The 21790-nt window shown below is 39.2% G+C and overlaps 1 protein-coding gene across 19 annotated transcripts in view; it reads right to left on the bottom strand.

Moving 5' to 3' along the window:
* Nucleotides 1-21790, bottom strand: part of LOC140728981 (microtubule-associated serine/threonine-protein kinase 4-like) — a 394808-nt gene that overhangs the window by 39674 nt on the left and 333344 nt on the right. For 18 of the 19 annotated variants that reach the window (XM_073048171.1, XM_073048182.1, XM_073048174.1 and 15 more), the window contains 7 exons: nt 18660-18761; nt 18167-18299; nt 16417-16484; nt 12012-12097; nt 11085-11293; nt 10539-10677; nt 4614-4746 (listed from right to left, as the gene is read on the bottom strand). In XM_073048171.1, coding sequence (XP_072904272.1) covers nt 4614-4746; nt 10539-10677; nt 11085-11293; nt 12012-12097; nt 16417-16484; nt 18167-18299; nt 18660-18761 — 870 coding nt within the window. The remainder of the gene's footprint in view (nt 1-4613; nt 4747-10538; nt 10678-11084; nt 11294-12011; nt 12098-16416; nt 16485-18166; nt 18300-18659; nt 18762-21790) is intronic. The other variant, XM_073048173.1, reaches the window with a different exon arrangement.

Here is a 21790-nt window from a genome sequence, read left to right as displayed (position 1 = left end):
CAGCTATTCATGATTAGGTAATTCTTTGGTAATTCCCATGAATTTATCAAATCAGTCACTTCTGGACTACCGTCAATGTAGTATATTGCATCTTAAATAATGGAACCAAACTGTGTGTAGTGCTCCATATAATGGCCTCACTAACACCTAGTACCATTGTAACAATATTTTCTAGCATCTCCACTTCAACCCTTTTGCAATAAAGGCCAAAATACCATTTGCTTTCAAAGTCACTTGCTCCACCTCCAAGTTAACTTCTTGCGATTCATGGCTACAGCATTAATTTCTTGAAAGTCTGCTCAGAATCTCGACAGATGGAAAGAGACATGCCGTGATCGGTAAATGGATCTTGTCAGCAATTTGGGAGGCCAACTGACAGGTGGCAAACCTGCCCACAGTCACGAATCCACCCACAAGATTGATGTTGATCCTATGTAATAGGACGTGCACATCAGCAAATATCGCACACTCCACAGACAGCCACCAGTCTCCTGTGAAGTTCCAGCATGTTTATATTTTTTGTTTCAAGTTGATAAGAGTCCCATTTCATCATCTTTAACTTTACCGCAATCAGCAAGATCATGGATTTTAACAGCTTGCCAAAGTCAGCAGGCGGTGACTGGGGAGGGAAAGGGAGGGCTTCCGTCCAGAGGAGAACAGTAAGTGTTTGGGAGGAGGGCACAGCTGGAAGCACAATGGCAGAGCTCAGCAGTCAGCATAATGATTGCAAGTGGACGAGGGATGCCAAAGAAAAGATGATGACTAGGCTTCCTTGTGGGATCCAAATGATTACTTCTGGCCTACGAGGGTTCAAAAATTAAAGTTAACCTTAGCATTGGTTACCAATCCTCTATATTGTTTCCGCTGAGCAGGTTTTATCTGGAACTGTGATTTGCTACCTTCAGGGTTATGTTGTCATTCTGGCAAGTGCCCTTAAAAATCAGTGAGTTACTAATTACAAATGGACCAAAGGGGCTAAAGATTTTAAGAGTGTTTTAAAGATTAGCTTTATTATTCACACGTACAAAGTCAAATGTGTAGTTTGCATAAGTGGCCACAGTCCAAGAATATGCTGGGGCCAGCCTGCATGTGCCACTATGCTTCCATCACCAACATAGCATGCCCACAACTTACCAACTCACTGCTTGGAAATGGGGTTAAATTAGTTGTTCACATTTCTAGTCTATTAGAAATGTTCCTTCTCTTGATCTTTTTCTGATATGTTTTGAACCAAAAAAAATTTAACTCAGTTTCATCCCTCATTTAAAACAGAGGTCCTCAGAAACAAACAAAACTGCAGATGTGAAACCTGAAACAGAAGACAGAAATGCTGGAAGAACTCAGCGGTTACACAGCATCTGTGGAAGTAGACACCAGATAACATTTCAGGTTAAAGACTCTTTATCGGAGCTGAGAAAGAGAGAAAGCCCCTTCTCTGTTTGCCAGTTCTGAAGAAGAGCCTTCAATCCAATGCGTTAACATGCTTCTCTTCCCACTGATCTTGCTTCAGCACTGCATTCTTCCAGCATATCTGTTATTGTTGCAAAATATGTGGATCCTACTGCACACAACCAACTGGTGTCAACGAAGGACTAAATGGAGGGCTATCACTATACTGTCAAATCACAGGAGACCTCTCAGCCCATCAAGCCTGTGCTAGATAATATTCCATTTCCCTAAACTGTCTCCACAACCTCTCAAATTGTTACTGTTCAGGTACCTGTCCAATTACTTGTTGGAAGACCTGGTTGATTTTGGGTCCCATATCTAAGAAAAGATGTTCTGGCATTTGAAAGGGTCAACAGGAGGTTTACGAGAATGATCCCAGTAATGAAAGGTCTAATGTAAGAAGACTGTCTGATTGCTATGAGCCTGTATTCACTGGAGTTTAGAAGAATGGGGGGAGAGAGATAAGGAGGAATTTATTTTGCCCGCAAGTGGTGTATCAGTGGAATTTATTGCCACAGATGGTATGGATACATTTAAAGTGGAGGTCGAGAGGTTCATGAATAGTAGGGGCTTCAAGTTAGAAGGAGATGGCAGGAGAATGGGCTAGAGAGAGAACATAAATCAGCCATGATCGAATAGCAGAGCAAAGTCAATGGACTGAATGAACTAATTCTGCTCCTATGTCTTATGATTTGGTTTCCACCAGCCCGGCAGGCAGATATTAACTAGCTTGCCTAACGAAATTTCAGTTTATTATTATTGTCACATGTACCAAGTTACAGTGGAAAAACTCTTGCCAACATTTGATACAGATCAAATCGTTACAATGATACATGAAGGTAGGAGAAGGTAAAGCAATCAAATGCATTAAAAAAGTGCCAGTTACAGAGAAGTGCAGACAGCAAGGTGCAAGATCACAACACAGTAGGTTGTGAGGCCCATCTTCTCATACTAGGGAAATATTTAATAGTCTAATAACACAGACATAGAAGCTGTTCTTGAGCCTGGTTGTAGGTGCTTTAAGGTTTTTATATCTTCTGCCCGATGGGTGGGGTCTTCCATCATGCTGGCAGCTTTGTTAAGGCACGGAGAAGAGTAGGCAGAGTCCATGGAGGGGAGGCTGGCTTCCATGATGAGCTGAGCTGTGTCCACAACTCTCTAAAGTTTCTCATCTTCACAAGCAGAGCAGTTGTCATACTGAGCCATTATACATCCAGACAGAATGCTTTCAACAGTGCATTGCTAAAAACTGGCGAGGGTCAATGGGGACATGTCAAATTTCTTTCGCCTTTTGAGGCAGTAGAACAGATGGTGAGCTTCCTTGGCCGTGGAACTGGCTATTGGTGATGTTCACTCCGAGGAACCTGAAACTCTCAACCTCAACACCATTGATGTAGACAGGAGCATGTGCACTGTCAATCCTTTCCTGAAGTTAGTGACCATCTCTTATGCTTTGTTGACAATATGGTTGCTGTTATGACACCATGTCACTGGACTCCACCTCCTCCCTGTACTCTGACTCATCATAATTTGAGATATACTCACTACAATGGTGTCATCTGCAAACTTGTAGATGAAGTTAGAGTAGAATCTGGCCATGCAGCCTTGAGTGTATAGGGAGTAGAGGGCTGAGAACACAGCCAGTATTTAGAGTAATTGTGGCTGATGTGTTGCTATCCTTCTTGATTGTGGTCTGTTAGTCAGGAAGTCAATGCTGTAGTTGCAAAGGAAGTTACTGAGTGCTAGGTTCAGGAATTTGGAGCTGAGACTTCCTCAACATCCTAATTTTTGCCCAAACTTTAAATCTATGATGCTGGTCTTTGAACCATCCATTAAAGAAAATAGCTTCTGTCCATCTATCCTACCTATTCAATCAGCAGATGTTTAAACTTTTCAGATCCTAAAATCATTAAGTATGAGGGTTTTAAGTTTGTTGAAAAATGTTTAACAAATTAAGTGGCATTAAAATAATATCATGGAAAACTGTCTTTTGCAAACTGAACAGAGCAATGCAGTACACTATTTTCACAATCTGGATAGTTAAGCAAAACACTTCTGTCACAAATTCCTGGGTATGCCTAACAAAGCTAAATTTAGAATTTATTCACTTGGAAATAGGAAGACAAGGTACATCAATATCACTGAAAAAGCAATCATGAGTTTTAAATGCCAGACTTCACAGAAGTCCTTCATTATATTGAACCTTGAAGAGCAAGAGGCATTGTTTATAATATTTTAAAAACATGTCAATGCAAGTATTAATACAGGAAAATAGTTTGTATTCAACCCATATGGCATATTGGCAAGAAGAATAGTGAAAACAGTAGAAGAACTTCTGCAAAGACCAGATTGCTATCATTTGGTAATGAAGTGTGCTAAAAGGAAATGGAGCATGCCTTAGAATTTAACACTCTTCATGAATGTCGTGCATCACAGAGTTTAGAAATGCTCTATAGAGATTAAGATTCACACAATGCTGGCTTTCCATTTAGTCCTTCATGACTCCAGCTAGTTAAATGTCATAGGAACTATTTTGTTATTAAGAGATACAATTAGTTAAATTTCTGGGGGAGAAAAAAGCTGAAGACTCCTCACAAGAGGAAAGGAAAATTACTAATAGAGCAGAAAAGCAAATTAATTCTTGAATCTCATCTCCCAAACTGGCCAATGAGATTTGCATTGGACAACATTTCCATTTTTTTTCTTATTTGAAATCTGTGACAAAAGGACTAACATAAGTTATCTTCAAAAGGGATGGCAAAAAAAAATCTAAAGCTGTTTTACCCAGTCAGACTATAAAAGAACAATACTTTAAAAGCAAATTGCAAAAACCACAAATCATAGACTTGCTAAGGCATGAAAAGAGGCTTTATGCAATCATCAAAACTCAAATCAGTAGATATCATTTTGAGTTTTGTTACCAATTTATAATGATCAAGCCTGCAGGAAAATTGTAGTGAATTGTTTAACAAATTTAAGTTAAAAATCATACTAATTTTCATACTGTTTCATTAAGTTTTATACTGTTTAGGAGATGCAGAGTATAATTTATTTTGCTTCAAAAAGGTCCTCAACCTAAATATGACCCTTGTTCTGCTTCATAAATACTGCTTGACCTGCTGAGATAACATACATTACTTTGCCCTGCTCAGCATTGCTCTTACCTGCTTGTCAACAAATTCTCTGGCATCTTTCTCAATGTGTCCTTCATAAAGGTTTGTCGTCATGTTCATCAGCCCGACTTTTGATAATCCAAAATCCGTCAGTTTGATATGCCCCAATGATGTCACAAGCAAACTACAGAGCAAATATATAAATTTCAGTTTTCCAAAAACACCAGTAGAGAACAATTAAAAATGTATAGTTAGTTGAGAAGCAACAAAAAAAATCCCTGAGCTACTGCAAATCAAATCTAAACAGAGTCAGATAATGAAAACCAACTTCTCTATTAACTTCAGGAACAACTTCAACATCAGATTTCTGAATGGACAATTAACCCATGAACACTACCTCCCTACTTTTTCCCACTCTTTTAGCATTACTTATTTAACTTTTTTGATATTCACTTTTTATTGTAATTTATAGTTTTTAAAAATGATTATGTGTTGCAATGTAGTGCTGCTGCAAAACTAATTTTGTGACATATGCTGGTAAAATTAAACCCGATTCTGATAATATTCCCACAACATCAAAACCACAATTGATGAACAACTAGTTTATAACAGAGGTGCTAAATAAATCCAACTCATTACAAAGATATAATTTCTGTGGCTTTTCAAAACATTTTCAGATGGTATTAGCGTTAACCAAGACCTTCATTAAAATGATCAGTACGTCAAGAGCAATCACATGTTCACAACTTGTTTAGTGGAGCTACACATAAAACTATCATTAGGCGTATGAACCTCCACCAGTCTGCACCTTCTAAAACCAACTGTAACCACTTGTTTCTAATCAGACAATATTTGTCAAACTATGGTTTCAATAATGTGGCTCTCACAGGCAGAATATAGGGATGAGCATCCTAGAGATTGATTTCAGATGAGAATTTTGAAATGTTTTAAATCACCAAACTCAGTGGGTGCAGATTGAACTTATTGGCTCTGCGCTGAACTTTAGTCATCTGAATTGTTTCACATTTCCAAAAACTTGTATGATATGCAAGCATGCTGTCATCCATGATTAGCAGACAGCATAACACAGAAATGGCTCCACAACCCATAGATTCACTTTCAAGGACTCTACAAAACTCATGTTCTCAGTATTGCATGATTTGCATTTTGTACATTGGTTGCTTGTTAGTCTTTATTTAAATATGATTTTTTTCATAGATTCATAGTGTTTTCCTGGGTAGTATGTAGCGACATATACTTACTTTGATAATAAATTTACTTTGACTTCAATTTCAGCACAGGAGCAAACTCTCCTGCACCCTGAGCCTCCTCCATCATCTTTAAGATAACTGGTGATCTACCCCAGTGTCTTTTTCTGGACACTCAATTCCATTTATACCCACAAACCTGACAACTTCTTTTGACTGAACACAACGATGAGCTCTCACTGCCCTCTTGAAGAGAATATGAGTGAAGAAATTTGTCTTCACATCAGTCCTAAATGACCCTACTCAGTTCGGAAACTGTGTCCCCTGTTTCTAGCCTCCTTGGCGTCTGGCCTGCCAAGGCCCTTACAAATTTTTGTGTTAATGAAATCTCCTCTTAGCTTTTTGAATCATAGAGAATGTGGTTAAAATCCCTCTGCGTGTGGCAAACCCACCATCCCTGAATCTAATCTACTAGAATTTCACTGTACAGCCTCAATGCTCTCCTTTTCTTAGTGAAGAGATCGAAGTAACCCTAGGCAACTGTAGTAAATCTTTCTTATTGTTATATTCAAATCCTTTCACAATAACACACCAGCCATCCTCTTCATTGCTTGCTGTTCCTGCATGTTGGCCTTCATTGCCTTGTGTAGAAGCACACTTCAATGCATTTGATCATCAACACGAGCCAATCACTCACCATTTAATAGTAATCCACAACATTTGGTATCCTAAGATTGTGAAAAGCACCAGCCCTGAAAGTTTTCAACAGTCATCGGCTGCCATCTTGATAACAATGCACTTATTACTGCTATTTACTTCTGACCAATGACTAATTCTGATTCGATGTCAATATAGTACCTCCATTTCCTTGTGCTCTAATCTTGTGGGCAGGACTTGAGTGAACTCCCTTTGAAAATCTAAATGCACTACATCCACTGGTTCCCCCCTCATTTAGTCCTCAATGAATTTCATTGGGTCAGTCAAACATAACTTTTCTCTCATAAATCCATACTGGCATAACTCAATCTGCTTATTAACTGCAATGTGTTGTGTTATTACATCCGGTATGGACTCCAGCATTTGCCCAACCACTACTGATCGGGCTAACTAGTCAGTTCTCTCGCTCCTCTCTTAAATAATGGGTTCACACTTGTTCCTCCATCTGTAAGAAAATTTCAGAATCTATAGAACTCTAGAAGGTAACACCAGATACATCTGAAGACAGATATTACAGAACACTCTGGGATGTAAATCATTGGCTCTGTGTGATTTTAGGAAGCACTTCCTTCAATAAACATCAGCATTCTGCACATCACTCATTCAACTCTATAGGAATTAAGATGTCTCCTAATGAATCTCATTCCTTCAGCTCATTAATGTGGGGGGAACGGAACTGTCTCACAGCTCATTTATACTTCTTATAGTGAAGGACTTGTACACAAAGATAAATTGTCAGACTTGCAAATGCTGTTTCAATACATTGTAAAATTTTAATGTGAAATGCAAGCATTTTATCTAGCTGATGCATCCATCTGAAATGCAAGAGCCCCTCCATTATAAAGCACTGTTCTGCGCTGTTAAACAGTATCATCAGTGTGATAATGTTATGCAAATCATGTTAAGCAGGATGCATCATTCCCTGAACTTTAAGAATATATACATATATATATATATATATATATATATATATATATATATATATATATATTTCCGTTAGGAAAATGATGTTATGTCGACCTTTATCAATTTCTTACAGCTGAAATCACATGGAAAGTAGAACAAGGACAGGCCAGCTAAATTTGCTTTCTACCTAAGTACATTATAACTTCAGTTTGGAACTTTAAATCAAAATCTGAAAGGTAATTCAGCCTTTCAACAGCTTACTAATGTTTACATGAAGAATGAAAGAAAAACAAAGTGCTGGAAATGTGCAGAAGGTCAAAATTTCACTTCAATGACTTTTCATTAGAATTGTGTTAATATTCTGATTTATTTCAGAACTCCAACATCTGTAATGTTTGGTTTAGGTTTATAATAAGGTCTGGAAAATGAAAACTATAATCGGTGCAATTGTTTCTCAGACTCAGCAATGGGGAAATTACTAGATTTGTATTACCTGACCAGATTAAAGGAAGATCAATTGTTTAATGTTGTCCACATCTACTACTTACCTAATTCTGAAGTCTTCATATTTTATAATAAATCTCTGACCTTCTAAAAGAATAAAAGATTCTTATAGGAGGGTGGAGCTTAGAAGGGTTAATGGCACCCAATGACGACTCCTTTGCTTGCATCTTCAGAAACAGCTCTAATTCCATCTTTAATATCTCTATTTTTCCCTTTCAGGGTTCTTTTGAAGACCCTGATCTGGAGTTACACGCTGACTATGGTTCTTCGTGGGAATGGGACTTGCTCTCAGGGTTCCACAATTGGCCGTTGTTCGGCACGCCAAAGGCTCGGCCTAAGAGTCTGGCTCGGATTCAGAAGCCTAGGATCTCGGGGCTCTGGAGATGGGCGGATCGAGGGTTGGTGTCACAACTGGAGACCTGTGTGTCGTCGAGATATGCTGTGTGCCTGGAGACCTGGGATCTTAGCAGTCTTCAGGCACGGTATTCGAAAAAAGCGACGTAACAGACTTTTAACATCATCAACCAGCGAATTGTTTGTTATGTCTCCTCGCTCGCTGGGAAAATGGAGACACCTCTTTCTCCCTTATTAGGGAGAGAGAGAACCTGCAGTATGTCGAATGCCGGGTGAAACGCGGTGTCTTCGGGGTAACTGCAAGTCTGTGGCTTCGCTTTTGCTTGAGTGCTCAGTGGCGGCGCTGATGCTTGCTTTTTTTTGCCGGTGGGGGAAGGGGCATTGTTACTCGCTGCCACTTACGCGCGAGGGGGAGCTGGGGGGGGGGGGGGGGGACTTTGGGGTTCTAACATTTAACTATTTGGGGGACTCCTTTGGGGCACTCCTCTGTTTTCATGGATGTTTGCGAAGGAAAAGCATTTCAGGATGTATATTGTATACATTTCTCTGACATTAAATTGTACCTTTGAACCTTTTCATATGCACAAAGAAGCACAACCCTTGCAATAGTGCTATCACTGAAAGTTTTCACCTGTTCTGATCATCTAGTGACAAACAGGAAAACGGGGAAAGGAAAAAGGATTAGTACTTTCCCAGCATATATGACACATAAACTCCAGCCAGGTACAAGTGTCAATTTTAACATATTTTGATGACAAACTCCAGCACCTTCATCAGGAATGATGCCTGGGCACATCTAGTCCGATGCTATATATACCACCACCCCGCCGTCGTCTGCCCCTCCTGATTGGTTAGTTCTCAACCAATCAGGTTTCTGTTGTCTTACTTTGTTTACAATTATATTCCAGTTCTTACTTAGAGTGACATCTTCATCTTCGTTAAAATTCTTATTCTCTAGTGTTATTTCAATGGCTTCCCTCACCAGGCAGTCCCAAAATCCACTGGCGTGGCACAGTTGTTTTGTGCGGAAGTCAATCCCATGGCCATTGCCTGTGCAATGTTGTGCTACTGCCGATTCCTCCAGGTAACCGAAACGGATACACTCCTGTGCTCCTTGATGCGGGTTTCCACCGTGTGTCCCATCTGGCCGATACATGCTGCTCTGCTTTCACAAGGAATCCTGTAAACGCTAGCTGTCCGGAGTCCCAGGTTAACTCTGATTTGCATAAGCTGGGATTTCAGCTTCCTTACGGGTTTATGGGTGGGAAAGGAGGTTCACAAACACTGGCCCCGCCATACTTCACAAAATATAAAATATCTGCATTCAGATAGAGAATCTGCATGGTTTTGTACATTAGAGATCATGCTTGATGAATCTTTTAGTTATTTTTTTAAAGAAGTAATGAAATATTGATATCCAGACACAAACATTGTTCTAAAAAAACTTCTCATCTTAGATCCCCTTTGCACACCTTCCTTGCACCTTAGACCTAACCTCCTTGTTTTTGATACTTCTGAATTAACAGAATAATTGTAGCTCACTTTACAAGGGCAAATTTGGAATAAGCACCAAAATGGTTAACTAAATTTAGTCTCTCTCATTAATATATGGAGTGAACAGATTTGCTCAGAGGTCCACCCCATGCTAACAATATACTTGGTCAGCTCCAGACATACGCTGACCATCTGGTTTACTTACACACCCGAGGAAAGGTAACCTTCTACCCTTACCAGCCAGGCCAATATGCAATCCTGCATGCTCACCAACTTGCCCACAGGATCACCCCGACCCCTCTCAAATGAGAAGCCATTAAGTTCAGGGGAGGATTTGGGATGAAAAATAAATGAATTAAAAATGATAGTCACTCAAAGCTGCCTTAGCAAGTTCTTGCTTCAGTCACATAGGCCTTTTCCTTTCCAAGAGTCTTTTATTATATTGTGGTATATCTTTGTATGTGTCTGACTCAATGATGGCAGTTAGTGGCTTGGATGAATGTTTTTATGTCATTGAAAAGAAAGGGGACATTAATAGTTTGCCAGAGATGCAGAAAATGTTTTACTCAAGAACACTGTTCACAGATTCAATTTTTCCCCCCATGAAATTACAATTAAACATTTCACTATATGTCCTGAAGTTTTCCATATTTGAAATTTAATGAAAAGCATACGTGGCACAAGTTAGTGCAAACTTCCTGTGAAATCTGCCTCTGCTGGTGGCATCAATTATGAGATTGGAACTTCCAAATTTTAATGTTTAAAAATCTGTAGCCAATACTTATATACTTACTTATCTGGTTTCAGATCTCGGTGAACAATTCCGTAATTGTGAAGGTACTCCAGGGCGAGCACTGTCTCTGCAAAGTACAGTCTTGCCATATCCACTGGTAAAGGGCCCATGTTTTTTAATAGTGTAGCACAATCTCCACCTGAAAATAAACAAACTTATTCTTTTTCCATCAAAGATAGGAAATTTTGTATATTGAAGGAAACACATCACCAGCAAGCAGAGAAATCCAATCTGCCCAATTCATCTTCATCTTATTCCCCCTTCACTCGACAACCAATCCTCTCTCGTATCGCGCCAACCTCCTCTTCAAATTTTGCCATTATTTACAGTAGCCAAGTGGCCTATCAATGCATCATTGGAATACAGAAGAATGCTAGAAGACCAGGAGGCATCCCAAGTAGTTAAACACAGAACATGCAAACTGCACACAGGCAACACTGGAGGTCAGCATCGAACCCAGGTCACCGAAGGCGTGAACACGAATGTTTTGAATTCTAAACAAAGGAGGAACAAGGACCATCATCAAGACAATCATATATGCATTACCTTCCACATATTCCATCACCATGCACAAATGCCGCTTGGTTTCAAACGAGCAGTACATGCTGACCACAAAGGGATTTTCAGCGAAAGTCAGAATATCCCTCTCAACAAATGCTTGCTGAATTTGGTTTCTGAGGATCAAATTCTGTTTGTTTATTTTCTTCATCGCAAATCTCTGTTTGGTTTCTTTATGGCGCACCAAATACACAGCTCTGAAGAAACAAAAGACTTGGTTAGTCCTAAGAACGTTCTATGAACAGGTGAATCAAGACGGCTTCAGGGCATGGCAACCCACTGTAAGCTGCTCTCTGCAGATCTGCTCATTATTTCTACTCTCTTAAATCTAAATTGTCTCGCTTTGTTCTGCACTCTGTTATTGTTTTACCTTGTACTACCATCAATGCACTATGTGCTGATTTGATCTGTATGACAAGCACATGCTTGTGACAATAATAGATCAATTCTATTAGCATTGCTGAACAACCAGTGATTAGAGACCATTACACTTAATTTACAAACTCACCAGATACAGCAAGTTTTGATTTCAACTAAAGCCAATGACCAAACATATATTATTAAGTATGCTTAAGACAGGAGACTTTATTAAAAACATTACAGGGAGAATGCAGAATGAAGTTGAAAAAAGTTATGAATGAATGGCGTAGCAGGCCCAATGGGCAGAATGGCCAAATACTGCCCTGTATCTTATGTCCTTTATTTTCAATTTCTGTCAAAAACTTCAACAATATTTCAAAATCTAGCAGAGATACTGAAGTGTTTCATTGTATTATGCCATGACACCTCTCAAAAATTGGGGAATAAGATGTGCAGTCTCCTTTTACAAAAACTTCACTCCGACATTTATTTATGGCAACATAAACACAAGTGCTGACAGGATATACAAGTGAGCTGCCCTCGTGTAACACTCACCCATAGGCTCCATTACTGATCAGCTTCATGGTCTCAAAGTCAAGTTCATGAGGCTTACGCCTACCTTGCACTGAAGGACTAAAGCTCTGAAGAAAGAAGGAAGCTATTTTTAAAATAATTATTCTTTACTGCAAACTAAACTCTAAAAGTATATTAGTTGCTTCGATTCCTGAAATATTACTTCAGACCTTCAGCAGATTTCTCCTTTTCATGTCCTCTAATTCAATAAACGTTCCAATTGAATAAAACTTCCCTTCAAAACCCACGCATCTGCTATTTCAACATTAAACTCATCAGCAGAAGGAGAAGCCAGCTCCAAAGCTGTTTTTATGGTGATCTTTTGTGCTCAACAATGCAAAGGATACAAGAGCTGTGGAAAGCTTGGGTTTGGCAGAACTGTATCCAGGGGCTTAAGCTACTGGTTCAATAACACACACAAATCCTACCAGAGTAGCTGGAAATTTATAGTCAAGTAATTAAAATAACGCTTAACTTATTCATGTAATGACCATCACATGTTATTTAAACAATCTGATTTATTAATGCCCTTTAGGGAAGGAGATCAAGTTCAAGTGTAAATGTCATTCGTCCATATATGAATACCCACGAATATATCCAAAAGAAACAGCGTTTCTCTGGGGCTAAGTGCAAAACACTGTACCAACAGTCATAAACAGCACAAGACCCTTAGCATATATAAAAGAGCAGTAAAATACAGTCACACCAACAAATATAGTCCAAGTCCCTGAGTTCATGAATGTTGCAGCAGTTTACAGTTGAAAACAATACTGCTAGTCTTCTGGCGTGTCAACACGGCATCAACTCCAGCACGAACGTCATGCCACACCGCCTCCAACACTCCATCAGAACGCCAAACTCCGAATATGTGACTGCAAACTTGTGGCTTGAGGCCTAGCTCTTGCTGAGGACGTGCAGTTCCCTCACCATTCACCAATAAACCAGTGGGCTTGTAACATTCCACACCTCCAGTGTCTAACGGGGTCTTGCAATCACAAGAAAATGACGAAGAGGATCACTGCACACCTCCTTCACACACCTATGCCCCTCCGTCACAGGCAGCATCATGTTCCACATTAAGTCCAGCTCCTTCAGTTTCTCCACCAACAAGCAACTCACTGATAGGGTATGCCTGCAGTACTTCAAGTCCACCAGGGTCTTGTGATTATGAAAAATACATTTAAAAAAAGACAATAATACCTTTGGTTGACCCTGTACAAGCTGCTGGATTGGAGTGTGCTGACATTTTACCGGAGGAGATACAACATCATCTCTTTGTCTGGCCTATATACGACACTGGAACCAATTAGGCAGTTAACAAGTTTCAATGTTAGCTGAATTATGTTCAGGGCACCTCAGGATGGACCATAAATGTTATTCTTACCACTCACATGGTTAGCAAATTAAAGTAGAAAGGATGAGCTGAGGTTGAGTTTGAAGAAGGCCAGTCAATCAGATCCTCAAGTCTCTAGGCAAATCAGTTACTTCTCAATACATTCCCTCCATTTATCACCCATCCGTTTAGCGATACAGCAGAGGAGGCCCTTCGAGCCACCACCGACCCAGAGACCCCCGACAAACCCGATTAACAGTAATCTAGTCACGTGACCATTTACAACAACCAATTAACTTTCCCAGTAATGTGGGAGGGAATCAAGACAACCTGGAGGAAGCCCACGCATCCCACTGGGAGGACGTACCGATACTCCTTGCAGAACGGTGCTAGAATTCAACTCCGAACTCCAGAAAGTCCTGTGCTGTAATCGCGTCGCACTAACCGCTCAGCTACTGTTGCATCCCCGATTAGGTAAATATGATGGTTTGGAAACACTGTTCTAAACCTAGTTGATAAGTGGTGGCTTAAATCTCCCATTTAAAAGCCGACTCGGGGAAAACGCGACTCAAACTGTATGCGACGGCAGAGTCACCAAGCAAGCATCTCTACAACACCGCTTAGATGCCTTTGCCATGGAATAAAGCACTCTATTCATGCCAGTTACGTAGTTTTATGAAGTAACTGAAGTCTAGCCACATGTCTGTGGTCGGGCAGTGATGTAGCCTCTCCTCCACACTAGCCCAGTGTTAGGAAAGCAGTCAGTCACTTGCCAGGATGGTCAAAAGGGCACCAACTCCTCTCCTCTAACGGCACCGAAAATAATGGTGCTAGACCCTCCCTTCACGGAGGTGGTCATTACCTCACACATTTGTGGTGTAACTGGTCTTTGCCTCTAGTCAGTTCTGCCTTGGCATTGTTACATTTAAATGAGGAATGTTTCACTGCATCACACGAATGGACTTGAACAAGGAGGATCTCAGTCCATTTAGTTTAGAGATATTAACATAACAAAATACTTTTCCAAAAGCTACCCAAGACTGCAGCAAGTATCCACCTGGAAAATAAAGTTGGATTCTCAAGTTAAAATGAAGCCCCAGTGATGAGTTAGCCGTAGATCCATATAAAAGAAGTTTGCAGCATTTCGTGGAATTACGTATCATTGTAGAGCCACCCTAATACATCAGTATCAAGCTGCCCTTTGATCCCGCTCACTTAGCTCCAAGGCCCCTGCAACCCAATAGCTTCAACGATACTTAATCTGGCTTTTGACTCTGTAACACCCTGGTAAAGGTTTTCCTGCTAATGTTGCAGGGTATTTCATGTAATGGTCTTTCGGTAGAAGCAGTGTTTAGGTTATTGGAGATAAGGGATGCTTAGGAATGTGGGCCATCCAATCAGGACAGTGGAAGGGGGAGAAGGTTCTAGAGAAGTGTGGGGGCGCAGTTTTGTGACTGACACCGGTGGTGGTTCTTTGTCTTTGTCTGGCAGGAGATGAAGAGAGAAGACACAGGAGAGAAGCAGTTATAAGATTCGATCTGGTGGGGAAAACGCGAGTCAATGGAGCCACACAATTATACATCTTTGTAATTGTATGCAGAATGAGATCTATTATTTCATGCTGACTGGCTATTGTAAATCATACAACATTCACACAAACCGGGGACTGGGTGAGTGAGACATCCCAACCCCATGGATTTGGCGGAACCAAAGTCATGTACTTCCAAGACGTATGCAGCCAGAGGAAGGCGAGTCCTCGCCGTGGAATTCAGTGGCTGTTAGTGAGGTACAAGCCAAGTGGTGTTGTGCAAGGATCGGTACTGGGATCTGAGCTGTCTATATTATAAATCTAAGACTGGGAGGAAAATCAAAGATGGATGGGTTGGTAAGTTTGCAGAAAATAGAAAGATCAGTGATATTGTGGATAGTGTAGAAGATTGCCAAAGGTTGATATCGATCAGTTGTAGCAATGTCTGGAGAAAAGGCTAATGGAGTTTACTCTGGAGAAATTTGAGCTATTGCACTTAGGAAGAACAAATATAAAGGGAAAGTGCACTGCTATTAACAACTGTGTACACCTGTGCAGAGGGATCTTGGGGTCCAAGTTCATAGTTCTCTGAAAGTGGCTGCTCACAGTAATAGCGTGCTAAAGGCAGCAAATGGCATGCTTGCCTTAATTGAGGAATTGAGCTGAAGAGTTGGGTTGCTATGTTGCAGCTTTTTAAAACTCTGGTCAGACAGAATCTGGAATATTACATTCATTTCTGGTCGCTACAGGGAGAGGCTGGACGAACATGCTGTTTTTCTGGAAAGGCAGAGGCTGAGGAGGGGAGGAGGCCTGATGGGAAGTTTATAAGCTATTGAGAGGTACAGATGGAATGGATGGTCTCTTTCCCCCGGGTGAAAGTTACTATTATTAGAGAGCATGCAGTTAAGGTGAGAGGGGCCAAGTTCAAAGGAGCTGTTCAGAGAGTGATGAGTGCCTGAAATTATTACCAAGTCTGGTGGCAGAGGCAAACACAATACAGACATTTTAGGGGCTCATGGATAAACACATAACTGGCAGAGAAAGAGGGGTGGGGTGGGTTAAGGACATTGTGTAGGCAGAAGGGATTAGTTCAATCAGGCAATTACTAGTTTAATTAGTTTGACAGAACATCAGCTGAAGGACCTGTCCCTGTGCTGTACTGCTCCTGTTCTCAAAGGAAGTTCAAATTGCATGCACTGTGGTTTCCCAATTTTGCCCTTATCCAACTGCACAGAAGTTCCTGGGACATAGGCAAGAAAAACTTCAGTATTTATGGGCTTCTCATTTTGACTAGGGACTGAACATGTTAATTAAATTTTAACATATGTAACATTCTGCTTGTGTGGATTTGAGAAGACTGATATTCAAACACTTGTAGATCGTCTGGAAGGACCACACAGCATCGAAACTACTGGGGATTTAGTCAATAAATAACTTTATATTCTATCTATAAGAGAGAATTGATGCCAAACCTCAAAACTTTTGAGAATTACAATGTGAAGAGTGATTTGAAAGTGTATACTTACACTCACTGAGTCATCTGTTTCAGGAATCTCTGCTGTCCCACTATCGTAGCTAGCCAATTGGGCCATTTCTGTTGAAAGAGGAAAGTTCAGATGATTATCTGAAGTAAAGGGAAAATAACAAAAGGAAAATGAACTGCAAACCAGATGCCCTAGGGACGAAAAAGGCTAAGAAGATTCATTTTATTGATTTATCTTTCACTGATTTCATTACTTGAGTTCTAATAAATTCCAGACTTTGTTTTACTAATTCTAGTAGTAGTATTAACATGCCATGGGACTACACAGTGAAATTACCATCTCCGTGTAATTCTCTGAGACTGCGAAGATACCATTTAGTGTTTGGCCCAGCATTTTTACTTTCTCCACGCTGTCTGCGACTCTTTTAACCTATTACACTAATTACCTGGGACCTTCAAACTGTGTCAGAACTCAGAGCAGTGGTTAGTGACTGACACAATCCTCAAATTAAATGAGGGCGGTAGTAACGCCTGTTGAGATTTCCATCGCATTTACAAACCTGCAGAGCATCTGTTCTTTATGCCCGTGTAAACCATTTCTGAGCACCCATGATACAAGACTGCTGATATCAACACAACATAAAGCTCCCTCCTGGAGAACCCATCTGTGATACAGTCACCAGTGCTTAATAGGCCACAAATTTACTTTCCAATTGTCATCAGGAAAAAAAAATTAAATGGATTTGGCACCATCTCCTAACAGCAGTCCCTATTACAACACGAGCATGTGTGTGACATGCTGGAGAGAATGACCTTAAAGATTGCAGGCCACTGCAACGGCTAACGCACCTGAAACTATTTTGCATATTTCAGATCCCAGTTTGCCAAAAGATGCGTAAGAAAGAGAAATATTGGTTTAATTAGATGGGTTCCAATTAGATGCTCAAATGCTTTTTTAATGGCTGTTTTTAATGTACGGCTGCTGTTACATTTGGGGTTTAATAGAGCATCAAGGCAAGTAAAACGAGTGTCACTGGTGGTCATATTGTGCCAAGTGAACAGGAGCAGGAGCACATTGCGCAGAGCAGATGTAGGTTACCTGAGCCAGGGTAGGAGAGCTTTAAATAAAACATAGCACTTCCTGATGCATTATCCACAGTTACACATCAGTTATTAATTACATGCTAACTTTGCCATATAGCAATAGGTAGGAGCTCAAATAATGCTTCTAAGCTTTATTGTTAATAAAGCTGCTGTGTTATACTGAGCAGACTAAATGCTTCCTGTCTGATTGTGCTCATATCAAATTATATTCTGTAGTGAAAGACGCACTAACATTTAAACTTCATTGCCCTTTGAAAAGGTCCCCAGATAGTTTAAAAGCACATTACCAAATTATTTTTGAAGAGTACCCTCTTCATCTGTCAATGTAGAGCACACCTTCAAATTATTCAACTAAAATCCTTGGCTAGCTTATTTCATTTGCTGATCTCTGCACATCAGTTTTAGGATGAGAATTCCTTGCATCATTTGAGCAACTCAGTTCAACTATACAGATTTGTTCTCCTTATATTCTCCTTACATTGTGTTTCACAAAAAGCACATTACCAAATTATTTGTGTTTTCTTATTATAATAAGAAATTCAAATCATTTCTAATGCTTTGCAAAAAACAGATTTACGCTACTGGAATGAAATTATATTATAACCTTCAGTAACTTTTAACATTTATTCCATTGAACTTGAACAGGAAGAGTATACTTTGCAAGTAACCTGATGAGGTTGAGCACTCACCCTCCAAAGGATCTCTAGTAAGGCCCAGTTGACTGATAATGTAGCGGGGAATATCTGACTTAATGCCTTGTCCTTCTTTTGCATGTCCTTCTGCTGCCTCTAGCAAATGATAGAACTCTTCCGGATCAAATTCCTGAAATTTAAAATGCCACTTGTTCAACTCTACTTACTTTTAATGTTTAAAATTTACCCATAATTGGGAACATACCCTGAAAATGAAATAGAGGTTTAAGAGACAATCTTCCAGCATACAAAGCATAAATTATAAAGTCATACTAGTTTTCTTATGAAATTATTATCACCTAATAGATGGCTAGCCACTGAGGTGCTGCAACTAGATCTCTCAAAAGGAAGCTTACCCATTCTGAATTGTTTTAAAATATGTTACATGCACATAATTTACTTGGTTTGCATTGTTAACGGTTTCGGTATGTCTTTTGAGACAGCGCCCATTGTCCAAAAATGAACTAGTTTCTTTTTAATAAGGACTTACAAGGCATTCCAGCAATCGAGCAGGGCGAGCTATGATGATGAGTAATTTCCTCACCAACTGATCAATGACGGTTAGTTCATTGCTTTCAGAACGCTTGTGAGCCTAGATAATGGAAAAACAAAAAAGTGTGCAAAGTTCAATAAATCCAAGTAAAGAAAGTTGTTGAAAATACAAATGAGGATATAAAACATCATTATTTAACCAATTCATTAAAAACAAATGCAATTTGCCCTGTATTAGGGCCCAAATTGCTTAAATTTCAAATTCCAAATCATTCCACTGCACACTTCATTAAAGATTTGAAGTTCATAAACATGATTAGTATGCATCTGAACATTATTTAAAGAAGTGTCCAGCAGACGGAGCTGATGGCATGGTGATGTAAGTTAGTTACATGACACATCTCCGCACTCTTCTATTCAGAGACAGAACAAGAAACAATTAAAAGCACAAGACGAAATCCCTATTCAAGTATAAAAGATACTGTGAATAGTCACATTACCAACAGTTCATAATTATTTTAGGAGTATGGGCAGCTGCCTCATCTTAATGTCTACTGAGCTTGTTTTAATGTCAAGCAGTACTACAACTAAATTTTCGTTTCAGAGTTATAATTTGCCACAATTAAATTGTTGCATCTTTTACACTGGCTACACAAACTTTTATGGAACTACCGCTGACCGAGCAGAATGAGAGAGTGATGGCTAGAGGCACCACTATAACAAAAAGAAATCTATTGCTAGCAAAATCAAACGAGTGGGCAACCTGTCAATTAAAGATTTCAAGCTCCTGATTTAAGAATTGCCAAACTTTTCATAGAAAAGAATTTTAAGATTCCAACCACATTAATATGATAATTATATATCTGTATTGGTCATTGTCTGATTATTAACATTTCAAAATGCACTATCAAGGAAGGGGTGGCTAAAATCTGGTAGGAACATTATAACAAATTGCCTTGACATACGTTCAAGTACCCTCTTCATCTGTCAATGTAGAGCACACCCTCAAATTATTCAACTAAAATCCTTGGCTAGCTTATTTCATTTGCTGATCTCTGCACATCAGTTTTAGGATGAGAATTCCTTGCATCATTTGAGCAACTCAGTTCAACTATACAGATTTGTTCTCCTTATATTCTCCTTAAATTGTGTTTCACTGACACAATTTTATCCCAGCATACCAGAGGTTATAACAGGATTTCCCCAGCCTTGAACCTTCATCTTTATCTAGATTAAGAAATAGAATCCCTACAGCGATTTTATGCATCAGAACATCATATCTGTGTTCCAAGAGGAGTTGTTTCCTGCTCAAATACAGGTAACAGTAAGCTCTGAAACAAGACACTATTGAAATCAGGGATCAAACATCTTCTAGAACAAAAAGCTCCAGCTTTTAAAACTTTGACCCTGTAGCTTATTCCTTGGAGTAGGCTCTTCTTTATAACTGCTTTCCACTCTCAAAAGATGAAACGGTAAAATTTGAAACATTACTTTTGTAAATATCTGGTTAATTTAGTTATGTCAATCAGACTAAGTGCTCTGAGAAAGAGGTGGCAGTTTACTGCCGGTGAGGATTGAAATGACCCAGTGCCACTAGTTCGAATGGAGAGCAGAACAGATGAACCACAACTACTAAGCTTGAATGTTGTGTCATTGTCCAATCGACAGAATAGACAGTTGAAAATGGTACAAGCTTTTCCAGGATATCCAAGTTTTGTCAAATATTAAACAAAATTTGTTGTTAATTAGGCCTCAACTGAATATTTTTTAAATAAACAGTATTCTCAATTATCCTGCTCAAGAATTCAAAATGTATCAAACTTGTTTATTTAAATCCATGACTACATATGAATAATACAGGGTGTGAATAATTATTAATTTACAAAAAGAACCTCAGAATCACTTAATTCTGCACAACCTGATAAATGTTTGCAATTTCTAAAATCATATGACTTTTGAGACCAAATTTTTGAATTTGAACTTCAGTAACAAGATTTTTAAATTATGAATTTATACATTTGAAGCTGGTCAGTGTATTTCTTTGGGATGATAAAAATTGCTTCCCTCTTTAATTCCCTACAGTTCCTTGTTCTCCAGAGCTCAATTAGTTATCCTCTGTCATTAGTCAACACACTCTTTAGTTGTTAATTTACTTGGAATGCATTAAATGAACATCATTATAGACAGATGCAGATTGGGTAGGATTCTACTGGGAAGGCCTTGTAAAATGTTATCCAACAGATAAAGTAATTAGCATTTTTATTTGTTGCTACTAAAATAGTGAAAAATAATAAAAAGGGCAGGGAAAAAAAACAGAATCTTTCCTTTAAAGATATCAGCTTCAAATGTTATCCAGTCAAAAAAAAAATCAAATTATCAAAATGGCTGCAAACTATTACATTTTCATTAAAAAAGGAACTTAATATTTACATATATGCATTCATAACTTCAGGCCTCAATAGATTCCAGCTTATGGGTCCATCGGTTAATCAGGGCAACCACTTGTTTGGAATAATTTTAAAAGAACAAAGTCTAATAGAGAAAATAAGTGGGTTATTTGGAACTATACCATTTAATTGGGACAGGAGATTGTTGCTGAATGGCTTCTAACTAGCATCAGTTGCATAAACTTGTGTAGCTGTTAGACACTACCCCATGCTTAGATTGAACTGTTTTTAAAAATAGTATAAGTTGTATGTTTGCATTCAAAAAGCACTGATTTTTTGTCACAGAGATTTGATGCGAAATAAGCAGCAAAACAATTAAGAATTCTTTTACTCATCGCGGTTTCAAGTATTCAGGCTTGGAGATGCCAGAAATGGCTGGGAGCGAAAATGAAACGATTTCATTTCTTCAACAGGTTAGGAACAATGGAGAATTTGAAGATATTGACAATCATCTTGAATGTTACAATGAAAATGAAGATTTGGAGCATGCAATCATCAAAAACATTGTTATGAAAGCAGCCCATTATCTGCACTGATTTTGTTCATTTACAGTCAATCAAAAGAACATTGCAGTGTGTTGGTTGTTTGTCATATCCGACGATGAAACCTGTGCTGGAGAGTTCTCAAAGTGGAAAGGCCATTGCACTGGGACAGTTCCACTCTCTCGACCGCAGAATTCCTG

The sequence above is a fragment of the Hemitrygon akajei genome, chromosome 6 (assembly GCF_048418815.1).
Source record: "Hemitrygon akajei chromosome 6, sHemAka1.3, whole genome shotgun sequence".
Lineage (NCBI taxonomy): Eukaryota > Metazoa > Chordata > Chondrichthyes > Myliobatiformes > Dasyatidae > Hemitrygon > Hemitrygon akajei.
Note: the sequence above shows the minus strand (reverse complement) of the source record. Positions and strands in the feature narration are given on the sequence as shown.